Source organism: Xenia sp. Carnegie-2017, unplaced genomic scaffold, assembly GCF_021976095.1.
Source record: "Xenia sp. Carnegie-2017 unplaced genomic scaffold, XeniaSp_v1 HiC_scaffold_2, whole genome shotgun sequence".
NCBI classification, from domain to species: Eukaryota; Metazoa; Cnidaria; class Anthozoa; order Malacalcyonacea; family Xeniidae; genus Xenia; species Xenia sp. Carnegie-2017.
Genome location: NW_025813482.1, coordinates 481,208 through 494,523, shown reverse-complemented (window position 1 = coordinate 494,523; position 13,316 = coordinate 481,208). Strand labels below are relative to the sequence as shown.

The window sequence follows — 13,316 nt, the reverse complement described above, 5'->3', positions numbered from 1 at the left end:
TATACCACATGCTTGGTACCACAAGAACTCCATCACATAAATTCGTGTTTTATAGATAAAGTTCTCTACAATTGTGCTTAAAAAGTCTTTGGAAAGTTCTTGAACGTTGCACAAAAATGACTGCTAACCTTGAAATTATTACCATTTCACTTGTTTGATAGTTATTTTGCATTTTCTGTTGTTGAATGAGAACATTCTTGTCAGTTTTGTACCGTTGGTTTGTACCATTCAAATACGAATTGTAATCAGGGCCAGATTAATCCCGTGGCAGATTGGGCATATGCGCGGGCTTTGCGCTTAACTTTGCCAACCTCATTTTTTACGAAAACTCGCCCATTTTTCACTAGAACACCCCCATAAAAGGATTCGGAAATTCAGACGCAGTGAGGACTTCGACGACGACTGTGATCCAAATACATGCAGCTACAACCGAGTCACCCTGGTGACAACTTTTGCAGCTATAATATATGTCAAACTTTACTAATTAATGTAACATTACAACACAATATAACAAGTATTTTACTTATATTAAAGCGCCAATGTACTTGTAACAGCATGTAGCAAATTATTAAGGGGGGTGCGCCCCAATGCCCCCTACTTTTATTACTTTCCAAAGCTATTATTTTTAGACCTTAACGAGCGAGATGATTGCTAATTTTATGCGCAATTATTGAATTGATTGCGCAATGGAGGAAAAATTGTGTATAAACTAGTGTAAGTTTTCTGAACCATTTCCTGAACGGCGACTCAATTTTATTGCTGTAATGAGAAATAGCAGTCATCTTTCACTTTCATTTTCTTAAACGAGTAGATGAACAATGAGTCCGACATGCAAATTTCCTGGAATTTGTCAATTTTCCTGGAACAACTCAATCATGTGCTGCTGTTAGAATGTAATTTGTTAGTTTCAACTTTCTAGGATGTATTTTATTTGTTGATATTATGAATGAACTAGCAAGAAATATTTCTTTTCTGATCCAAAAGTTGACATGAAATATTAGCACGAAAAATGGCTGGAAATAATTCCGTGCATAATCTTAAAAGTGTTATACATGCGATCATCCAAAGAGATAGCGACCGTGCGAGAATAAAGAATAAAATTGACGAAGCTTTGCAAGAATTTAATGGAAAAAATCAAAAACTAAATTATCCTAATCGTGCGTTTATAATACGTTATAATTACGCTTTTAAATTCTGGAAAACTGTTAAGAGCGATGAGTTTAATAAAGCTGGACAAATTGATTTTAAGCGAGCAGAAGATTTGGTTAGCAAGTTAAAAAAAGAGTTAAACCATTGCGTCCTTACTGATCTCACAAATGATACTGAAGTCGATGACCCAAGCTTTTTCAAGAAGACCAGTAAAAAACGACGACAATCTCAGAGTAACGATTCTCCAGTCTGGTTAATAACTTGCAAATGTGAAAATGCAGTTTATTTGAAACAATTTCATGGCTCCAACGAAAACGAGGAAAAAAAAGTAAACCGACATGATATTTTTTGTGGTTATTGCCTGATCTCTCTTGGTGATGAAGTTGAAGTGGATAATGACACAGGTGTTATGTCTATTGTAAGGTATAATCTAATTTTCTTAATCACGAAATTACTTATGATAGATGTGATTGACTTGATAGAGGCTTGATTAGTTTATTAATTTGACTAGTCAAAGTTGCCAGTTATGGTTGCATGAAGTTGTAGTACATTGTCTCATAATTTGTTACCTAATCTTATTTCTGAAAAGTCAAAGAATTTTCAAACAGTTTTTGGAATTTTCTTCTTTGTCTTTCCTTATGAATTATAAAATAGATCCTGCGTGTAAAACTAGTATGAATTGCAAGTCTCTTTTGAGCATGTGGTTGTGAAATGCTGTCTGCTAAATGCTCCAATAAACATTGCTCTATTTTGCTGTACTATTGTCAATTATGCACTTTGTCAATAGTCTTGCAAACATGAGAGTTTGTAATTAGACGGGCAGGCATGTAACTAGAATGATAATTGGGGCCAGGGGCATTTCAAAAGAAATTAAAATGGCATGTCTGGCATATATGAATATGCCCCCCCCCCCCAATTATTGTTCTGGCTACGTGCCTGTAGACAGGTCTGATAATAAGATTTTATTAAAGTACAAAGCAACTTTAAAGTGGCAGAATTCCATGTTCTGATGTGAGTCTTTAGTCTGTAGAGTATGTGTTGAGTTCGTGTTACTCGCCATATCACTTTCTTAGTATACTCTATACCTTGAGTAACAACCACGAGTGAACTTAATGATCGAACTGATTTTTATTATTTTACAAAGCAGTATTTATACTCTTTATTACAAACAACAAATAATATTATTGGCCGGAGTAGTTCCTCTGTTTAAGCTATATATGGTATATAAGGAAATTTAACTAAGGTCAATAACTGTTCCTTGGCTCTTAGCCGTGTGGGAACGGATACATTAATAAACTAAACTACGCACATTCTATTTCCTTATATACCATATATAGCTTAAACAGAGGAACTACTCCGGCCAATAACAATGTTTGTTGTTTGTAATAAATAGTATAAATACTGCTCTGTAAAATAATAAAAATCAGTTCGATCATTAAGTTCACTCGTGGTTGTTACTCAAGTTATAGAGTATACTAAGAAAGTGATATGGCGAGTAATACGAACTCAACAGGTTGTTTTTGTGGTTTATGAGCATGACTCAACAGTATGCATGGATCATGATTGAGCTAATAAACATATGTAAAACTTGCAACTCATCATACTATTACAACATATATCTTTTTCCTCTATCTTAAAGAAAGTTAGATTAAATTGCAACCACATTTGATTTAAATTTATCTCCACAATAAGTGGATCCCTCTGATAATGGAATCAAAGAATACAGAAACACTTTTCCACATATTTTTCATTTTAGCTGCGTTTCACAATGGAATATAGTGAAAAGTTTGTTTTTTATATTTGCAGGTCTAAAGGACTTCAATTTGTGGAAATCTCGGCGAAAGCTAAATTTGTTGAAAATGTGCTTGATAAACTTAATGATGAATCTGGCTTTGATGTTTATACCCAGTTTTATGACAGGTAACTGCAATATAGCTAATTCTGTAAAATAAATGTAAAATACTTATCTTTATTACACCCCTGGGCTTAATTATTGCACGTCTTGACAAATAACTTTGAATTACTTGTGTAGTTTAATTGTTGCCACATATAAGTATTAGAGATGGCAGAATTGCTTATTAAAGTTGAATACTTCGATTGAATACCCTGTGACACGACCATTCAGGGTAGCCATCCAGCTATTGGCTATAGGCAAAATGAATTAATTTTGTGTATAACAGTTTGTCAAATGGTTAAAACTTTTGAAATTTGTAACCAACAGAAGCAGATCCAGCGTTCGTCAAAATAAATTATAGCTGCTCCATTTTAAATTCAAAGTACTTCAGAAAATGGCGTCGAAAAATGGTGGGAGGGTGGTGGAAATATGCCCCTCATTTTTCTTGAAAGACGGGCAGTGCGCTCTCACTTTGCTTTAACGAAATTGCAAGATTACTATTAAAGAGACTCTTTACTGTATGTCTACAAAACATACGTTTAAAAAATTGCAGCTGAGTGGGTTTTTAAAGAATGGCGCAAGAATCTTTTGCAATTTTTCTTCTTTAGCATAATTTGTTATTGACATTACCTAGCTGTTAAGACAGAAAACGAGAATCGTTTTTTATTTTTTTTCTACAAGACAGTGATGGCAGAAAAACCTATAAATAATTCTTTCGCAAAACTGCGGAAATATAGACAATGTCCAGTTAGCTGTGGAAAAAGAGCTGTATGCGGAAATGCCAATAATAATACATTATTCGCAATTTTGTCATCGATCTCAATATTTGTGTTCTTTTGCAGGTATAAAGGAATATGGGATTATATAAAGAATGACAGAGAATTATTTGAAAGCAACTCTGACCATGTGAATGTCTTCATGAAGCTATGTTTGTCGCTTTGCCAAAAGTTGGAGGAGTTAAAGATTCAAGCTTGCGAGCAGTTTTTGCTAGACATCTCATCGTCAATTTTTTTCATCAAATTTTTACCGTCTATTATAAGCAATGGGGGAACAAGGTATTATTTCAGCTATACGCTAATTTTTCATTTTAATGTGTAAGAAGCAAGTATACTCTGCGTTGCAAAGAAACCATGTGTATCTCCAGTCGAGTGAGAACGCTGCTGTCCGTTCTATCAGTACATTATACATAAGAATCACAACCGATTTAAAGATTTAATAACTTTTTAAGACAAGCATTGTCGAGAATATATCATTGATTTTATTGGACGAGTTCCCCCTCAAAAAAGCAGGGGTGGATTTTCTTGGGGTACAGGGGGTGCGCACCTACCCCCCAAAAAATATATTTAGCACGTCACTCCAAGAAAAATTCTAAAATTTTATTTGTACTATAGAAGATTGATATAACAGTATTACTGTATTAGAGGCTATGAAATTGTACAATAAGACTGAGTAAAAAGTAGAACATATTATTTCAAAAAGCAATTGCGTATTTTATTTTACGACCATTTGCAATTGAGTATAAACCATGGGAGTTTTCATTGAAACATTAAAATTGAAATAAATTGCTAAGTGCGCATTCATTTACAAAAACATGTAAATTTTTTTAAAAAGTAATCACACTTTCATGACGCAAGGCTCATTTGTCTGTAAGCCTAAAAATCCACAATATCCCGGGTTTACAAGTTTAGCTAGAATAACGATACATCCCTCTTGAACAATCTGCATCCCCCTTGAACAATCTGCATCCCTCCGTGTTTAATATAATTTGTTGTTATTTTCTTACCTTGAAAATATTCTTCGGTATTATTTGCGTTCTCTGATGTTAAGTGTTTTTTCTTTACTACTTTTATATATTTTCATGTTTCTTTTTGCAAAAACAATGTTATTTGTTGTACAATGTAATGTACAACATTTGAAAAGAAATCAATAGAACTTTTAAACAACTTTCCGTGACTGTCAAACTGTTCTAATTAAGGTCCTTATTAAAGAGCATTCTAGTTACGTGTCAACATTAAAATTCAACAAAGTTTACTACTGTCTTGTTAATTTATGTATTTATGATTTAATAATGAATGATACGTTTTAAAATAATTTATTGAATAAAAAATTAATCCATATCTAGTGGATTCTCTCATACTATAGTTTGAAGTTTGGTATCTTCCGAATTAGATACATACATTTGTATTGAAGAGATGTTTGATGAAAATATTTAATTCTTTTCTAGGCAATATGATGGCATAAAGTTTTTCTTGAAGTCAATGTTGAAGCATAACCCTCAAACTGCGCGAAAGGTTTTCAAAGTTGCAAAGCCTTTGGCTTATGCCATGCATTTTGCAAGAGACGACGAAATGAATGGCGAAGTGCTCGTCCAAAGTCCTGGTATTGAATATTTAGCTGAGCTTGGCGAGATAGTGTCAAGTTCTGTACCAGGATGCCAAGAAGTTGACACATTCAATTGTAGCTGGGAAGAACTACCTGTCATACCCACAGAAAGAGAAGTATTCTCTGGTAAGTTTTGAAAAAAGTATACGAGAGTGTCTGGTAAAAGCAAGGATGTTTTTTGATGGTTGATGTTGGTTTGAATCTTTGTTGAGTTCTATTCTAAATTACTTGTGTTTAAATCACTTAACCAAGGTGACAAAACCATGTATAGTGTTCTTACTTATATTTTCTAAGTGAGTTTGACTTAGATAATGAATTTTTGTATTTTTAAATCCATTATACATCCACCAAGTTTTGATTGGTGTTTTACTCGTCTTTATGCTTAAATCGAGAAAAATACTTATATGGCATGTGTTTCTGGCACTTTTTAGAGTTCGATTTAAATACTCTTGACGCCATTAAAAAGGATAAACCTTATGATTCATCAAACCAATATTTGGAAATAAACTACAGATTACTTCGTGAAGAATGTTTTAGGAATCTTTCTACTGGAATACAAAAACTTTCCCGCAACAAAAGCTATGATCCCCGAATGATGAAATTGTTCAGGTGCGTTCAGTTTATTTTGTTTCTTTCCACATATATCGTCCAAGTTTAAAAAGTATGCGAATTACAGCACACCACGTTTGAACTAGAAATACTATGCTTTCTGGGTGTGGGTTTCTCAAAAGACGTTGTAATCGTTATCTAAATCACACGAAATTTTTTCTCTTTCTTTTTACTCTGCTGCAATTCCTTAAATTTAATTGGATATTCCGGTCGGTTTTAGAGTACACAGCTTTGATACTGCTTTATTGAATATTTCAAGAAATTTATATTTCTGTATTTTTGATTAATTTATATGGTTTTAATCTAATTACGTATTGGCTTTCTCTACCAATGGTGTTTCTGTTCGATTAGCGTAGATCACAGGGGCGGATCTAGGATTTTTCAAACATCAGTCATAAAACGTCGGAGGCACTCCGCGCCGGGGGGGGTCTGAGGCATTCTCCCCTGAGAAATTTTGAATTTCAGAACCTCTAAAATGCCATTTTCAGCGTTTTAGAGCAATACAAGATGTATTTTGTGGGCATCGTTTTTCGGTAAAAACAACACATTTTGCTTACGTTTTTTCAAAAAAAAATGAAGTGAACAATACTTGAATGTTTTGCCAAATAATTAGGCTCATTATCATGCCAAATATATGGCTCATTAGCATGTCTAGGAACGTAAAATTTATTTTACAATAATGCTATTCAAAACAGATATAGTCTTTAAAATTTCTACCAAGTTGTCAGGCATAGACCCCCCTAGAGACCCCCATTCAAACCTCTATGTAATAAGTTAAGTTAGAAATTTGGTACTACAAGTGACAGTTCATAAATATAGAAAAGCTCAGACTTCAAACCATGCAAGTTTATTGTAACCCTTTACCCATCTCCACATCAGAGCCAGCAAATTTTTTGAGAAAAACTCAAAATTTTTTTCTGTCAAAGATTAAGAAAATTATCAAAGTGAAAAATTGCAGTTAAGGACAGCTTAATGCCATGAATGTTTCTTAGGCATTTCACTATCTTCTGTAAGTATATGCAAGGTGTGCTATATAGCAATCACTAGTAGCATTGTATTTGCAAATACAAATAGAATGTAACCAACATGTCTTTAATTATATAATTACATGAATGTTAAAATTGGTTCATGTGTCATGCTTACTGTTTATGATAAATATCTTTTCATATGATCAAAGCTCGTTTAAATGTAAATCTGAAATAATTTAGTTTAGAAATTATACTGATCATCAGAAAAATTACCTAGTGATCATGAAAAATACTTTGCTGTTTTGCCAAATTTCAAGGTTTATCTGCATACATTGGAAGACATTTTTACTTTATAGAAAATGCTATTCATACATCAATAGCCCTTTGGAATTTATGGCAAACAATCTGGTATGAGCCATAGATTAACACACCTTTACATCTCTACATGAGGTGTTCAGTTAGAAAAGGGGACAATATGTGACATGGGACAACATTTCATGTATGTGAAATACTCAGGTTTAATACCATTCCAGTCAAATTGTCAAAATAAAAAGCTTCATGGATCATAAGACTCAAAATCACAGGTTATAGTAAACAGCTTCTCATGTAATCAATGTTAGTTTTCTCAAATCTTAAACAATATGTAGTATAACTGTCCAATGATTGAATGATCAATGATCATAAACTGAAAAGCCCCAAACATTTGTTTATGATAAAGTAAATAATCGTATGGCACCTTATGGCTACAGATTTTTGTCCATTGAAATATATTTGCAGAAATGTAGGATTTCGCTGCCATATAACGGCCACGATTCCCCAAGCATTACAGAAATCATAGCTAAAATTCCTTCGGCAACAACAATTTTAGAAGCATCAATCTGCTTACCATACGCCATATTAACATAAATCGCATCACACACTCGCATAAATTGACTTTGATATATTACATTCATGCATACACTTCACTTGTCCTTTACTTACGATTTTCGATGTAAATTTCTGCTGATAAAACTCAAAACAATGTTGGCTTGCTTTTGAACATCAATGACTGAAATGTCGCTCGCGAGATCGTCTTTGCCAAGCATTTACAATTTATCCATAAATTTTTCACCCTCTTGAAAAATTCCCAGTTTGGAAAGCAGCATTCATGTCAACATATGAATTTGTAAAGATTTCCATAAATTCCATCTGATTGTAGTTTAGTTTCTATCATGCTTAAGAAAATTACTATGAACGATCAAACATTCAATTCAGACAGTGAGCTTGACTATGTTAGTTCAGTTGGCTATCAGTCGAAATCGGTCAAACCAATCACAGTAAGACAAAATTCAAATGAACCAATTGTAAGATAGCAATTGGACTCCCTTATAGGTCCGGCCACCCTATTATCGGTCGAGATTATTCCAGACTGTCCACTGATCTGGCCATTGACCAATAAAATAGCGTTTCTGGCGTTCATAGACTCCTTTTAAGTCGAACCAGTCAAGCCACCCCGCTTATCAGTCGGTTATTCCAGGTCAATTAAAATTCAACTGATCTGGTTACCAAGGAGATATTCGTTGCATTAGTCATTAGTTTTCAATAATAAATAAAGCTGGATTTTTATCACGAAGTAAATGCGATAATAAAGAATAATTAGTGATTTTTTAATTAATATGAATAGGTAATTTTTGAATTTCAAACATCAGTCGCGCGACGGATTTGACATACTCTAGATCCGCCCCTGGTAGATCATATGAATAAATCTCGGTCATTCCCTTGAAGTGTAGTTTGACCAAACAATTCAAGTACCTCAAGTTAATTATCCATTTTCAATTATTCATAATTACATCGCTCAACATTATTTATGTCTATCACGGTTGGATATACTTTGATATTCGTCGATAAAAGCAGCCTAATCGTAACTGGCCATTAAATGTTAGAATAAATCACGTAAGGCAAATATAACAAGACCGAGTCGTAAGATCATCTCATGAGAAATTTTATTCTTTAATACATATAGGTATAGCGCGCCTGCAAACATATAAAAAGTCAAAAATTTTCCACAGCCATAAAATACCACTGTTTTTCGTTAGAACATTGAAAAATTAAAACAATTTGTGTTGAAATTTTCAAGCACGTCTAGCAAGATATTCAAAAGTGTCTTCCTCATCCCACGCAAAAAAAATTAGCAAAAGGCATTCATCTTCGGGGACACAAGCCTTCGCGAAACCACTTTCATTTACCATAAAGATTCCCTGTTAAAGTTTTTGCTCTGTTGTTTTATTTCGAAAATTACTAAAATAATTACAGCTAGTTGAATATTTTCACTAGACGTTAACCTTGAAATCAGGGGAAAATTATTTTACTTATTTATTGGTGTAGAATAACATTAAACACTGTGGAAGGTGGTGGTCATCTTGTGCTAGAATGCGAAGATTATAATGCCAGTGACAGGTAAGACCATTGTTCAGATCGATTTTTATACAGTATATAGCAATTATTTACTCATGACATAGCTTCATTCTAATACCCTGTGTAAAGAAAACACACATAACGCGCCCTTCTCCATTGATATACTTACTGCATTAAATTATTTTTATTTATTTTGCAAATGCAAAGTGTTTCTTGATCAGATATATTTCATTTTCTGTCATTCTGTCGAACTCTAATTGACGACGCTGGAGATTGTGTTTTTTGAAACCCAAATATTTCAGCCTTTCAACTAAACCTTCTTTTGTAAAAGCGTGTTAAAGTCATGTCAATAAATCAACGCTGGACAAATGAAACCAGTTAGATTATGGTGGAAAAGAGCAATGTATTTTTATTTGAGGAATACATATCATTAGAGATTAAAGAGCTCCCTTTTCCTAGGACGACGAAAGATCGATAATTGGGATGGTGGTCATATTCATATGTGCATGATGTATTATAGGCTCCTTTGAAATCTATTGTTTTCTACTGTTTTAAACATCGCGATCCTTGCTTTTTTGCTGTTTATAAATATTAAATAAAACACAATGTGAAATGCATGACTGCCTATAAGGAATTCAATTTTTTTATTGCTTGTTATGGACGAGCTTAATAGTGCAATTTATATCAAGCATATTAAAATAGAATTTTTTATTTTGCCAAAAAACTTTATTTTTTAGCGTTTCCTGAACATCACACTAATTAAGGGAGTCGTTTTTCATGGCTGCTAAGAATCTTTGTATAATTTCCGCGGCCTAAAAGAATTTTTGTGTGGGTTTGTTTTTATTTGTAGCTCGGAAGAAGAGGAGTCTGTGTGTTCTGATGAAATGCTCCATGGAAGCTTAATGTGCATTTCTCTTAGTGAGAAATTCGATTCTTTGATATGGGCAACTGTGGTAAAATGTGAGATGAAAGGAAAAGCAAATACCAAGTAGGTATACATGCACAGATCAAATTAAAGTGTAAACATTGATCACTTTTCTATCAGTTTACACTGAAAACGATACATTCTAAAAATTTTGCAGTAGTGAAATTACCCACCTATGAAGTATATGACTTTTATAAATACCATTTCAGGAATATTTTCCGTCGGGTTTTTTTCTTTATTTTTATCAAAGCAAAGTATTTTGAGTGGCCTTTACCAAAGTTGCCCACTGTCATATGTGTAGAGAGACAAGATTGCATTAGTTGGAAAACAAGGGATTAACAAGGGCATTGACGGTGTTTAAATTGATCTTTTCTGCAACAATCTGATCATTTCTGTACTAAAAAAGAACGCAGTTGATATAATTGATGATGATTTCTTTTACATTTCAACTATATAGACTTATATCGGTGGAATTATGCTCAGAGCGAAATGGAAAGACGAACATAGACGTGATTTTACAATTGATAGAGTTGGCTACCAAAGGTAAGTTTTGTCAATTAGAAATTTTTATCGCTCTCTTTAATTTATCAAACCAAGCAATGTCATGTTGTTAGCTACAATATCAACATGACAAAATGTAATATTTTATTGAAAATATTTTGACTATATCTATTTTTTGGTATTATGACAACGTTAGACTGAAATATTAATGTCTTACTAAGATGTGAGTGTTTCGTATGGATGTGAGTGTGAAGAAACACAGTCTTTGGAATATACAAGAAAATGTCTCCGCAGAACTTTATTGCTTTAATTGAAGTGAATATAATTTAATTTTCACAGAGTATGACTTTCACTTGTTTTAATTTTACATGTTCAAACCTTTTATAAATCTGTTAAGCATCTCTGGATAACTAGATACTTATGTTTCAAGGATTTTAGCGTTGTAAATTTTCTCCAGTTGTCCATGTAGCTCCTTTTCTTGGTTGATTGGTTTTTGACTGTCCATAGAGTCTTTTTATTAAGAACCAGTCTTTCATCTTTTTTTCCGCAATCCTTTTCAAGTTCATGACACCAGCTGTCATCTTTGATTCCATTGCGAGAAAATTGCAACAACGGTAGTACCCCCCCCTCACACACACAGGAAAAAAGAGAAACAAGGACACACATAAAAAAACAAATGGAAGTGTATACATTAGTGGCAATACACCCGGTAAGAAACGAGAACAAAAAAAAATCTAAAAACGAGACATCTCACAAGACCACGTGCCAACTAATTACAACAACATGCTCCAGATCTATATAGCTTAGGAGGGCCATTAGCAAAAACATCTGAGGAGAAAAACTAAAGAATAAAAAAAAATTCAGGATCATGCATCTTATTCAGAATGCTTCGTCAGTCCTTTACTAGAAGAAAACATCAATACAAACATTGAAAGTTTCATACTCATACTCACTGGCTGCCCAGACCACTTTTCCTGTCAACTAGAGAAACTTGCTTAGATATCCACCATTGAAGAAATTGAAGTTTTTTAGTATAACGGAAAGGCTCAAACCCAGAAATGTTTTTAGCACGCGTGCTCAAGTCAACCTTAGGTCAGTGTACAAAGCAGTTATTTTCTGTCTCAAATTGACCTTTAACGGTAAGAGTGCGAGAATGATGTAAGTATGGTCGCAAAACCAACCTTAAGAAATGAAAATGGCCTGTTATTTTTGCAAGTCATTAGTAAGAATCCTCTCATGAAAACTATACCTGCAACGAAACCAAAATATCATCAAGATATAAGTTATATAGCACAAGCATCTTGGTTTCTTAACAAAACAAATGTAAAACATACTATTGCTGGTCTCACTAAAATGAGAGAAACATGTTAAACATTGCATTGAGAAAAGAAGAAAGCCACAAATACCAAAGAAATCGCACAGAAAGCTCTCAAACGTGTCTCGTCTGACATTCTTGACAATTCGAACTATATGGTCTGCGATGGTTCAAGTGTGCAGTCACATTTATGTTTTTAACATGGTATATTTGTAGCGTAAATATGTTGGAAATGACAATAATATGTTGCTGAAACAGACATACTCCATGTTTACAAACAGTTAATCGTTATGGTGCAGATACACCTCCAATTATTTCAAGGAGTTCTGCTGAAAGTTTACAGTGTCAGAAACAGCACAGCTGAATGGAGTTAAAGAGCGCTTTAATTGCACCTTAAAAGCAATGGAATTTTGTTTACTAATTTAAGCAACTGACTCGAACAGATACTGTATATGAGCCCTGGATACCGCTGTACATCGTGGTAACCTCACAGTAAGTGCAAGAAGCATTCAAAAACCCATTCAAATTTTTCGAACCTTTCAAAGGTTAAACAGCAACAAGAAATCTAAGAATAAGAAAGGTGCATAACTTACTTCAAAACAAAATAAGATTTAAGTTGACTTAACAAAGCTTGAGTTGCAGACAAAGTTGATGAAACACCAGAAGAAGCTGTACACGTTATGGGCCAGCTATATAACAGCACGAAGATTTGGAATAAATAGAATATGTAGAATAATTCCCAAAAGGAAATAGAAATTTAATGACAAGTTTTGAAGAAAACGTGGAAATTCTTATTCCTCAGCCCAACTGAAAAAGAATGGTGGAACTATACAGAAAAATAAATACCAAACTGTAAAGTCAACAAAAATTAAGTACTGGAAAGAAGCAGTGCAAAAAAAAGCACTTAAAAATTTGTTGATTAACAGAATAACAAAAATGCGTTCCACGGTAAATGTGCGTATATAGAGTTAAAAACCGTGTAAATGGCCAAGAAGACAAATATAAAATCATTATGGCAAAAGGTGACGTGCATATCCAAGACTCGGAGGTCATGGAAAGTTAGCGCATGTACGTGGAAAGAAGTTGTTGCAGCTCATTTTCAGACATATTTACATTTCGAAATACTTCAAAGACAACTTCACTGATATGGGATTTTATTCTTTAGAAATTCATAACCAA

General features: G+C 33.5%; 1 protein-coding gene across 1 annotated transcript; it reads left to right on the top strand.

The window, feature by feature from the left end:
• The first annotated feature begins 1,009 nt into the window (after positions 1-1,009).
• LOC124440403 lies at positions 1,010-10,948 on the top strand. The gene is made up of 8 exons (XM_046990794.1): positions 1,010-1,572; positions 2,956-3,069; positions 3,886-4,098; positions 5,268-5,551; positions 5,857-6,034; positions 9,367-9,438; positions 10,247-10,384; positions 10,779-10,948. Exons 1-8 carry the CDS (start codon positions 1,010-1,012, stop codon positions 10,933-10,935), a joined length of 1,719 nt encoding a protein of 572 aa, XP_046846750.1. The 3' UTR covers positions 10,936-10,948.
• Positions 10,949-13,316: the final 2,368 nt, after the last annotated feature.

Excerpts from the sequence above, each read along its gene's own strand:
- LOC124440403 (XM_046990794.1), top strand. The coding sequence starts at position 1,010 with ATGGCTGGAAATAATTCCGTGCATAATCTTAAAAGTGTTATACATGCG. Across the intron at positions 3,070-3,885 it reads TATACCCAGTTTTATGACAG|GTATAAAGGAATATGGGATT; the intron begins GTAACTGCAATA and ends GTTCTTTTGCAG. Across the intron at positions 10,385-10,778 it reads AAAGGAAAAGCAAATACCAA|ACTTATATCGGTGGAATTAT; the intron begins GTAGGTATACAT and ends TCAACTATATAG.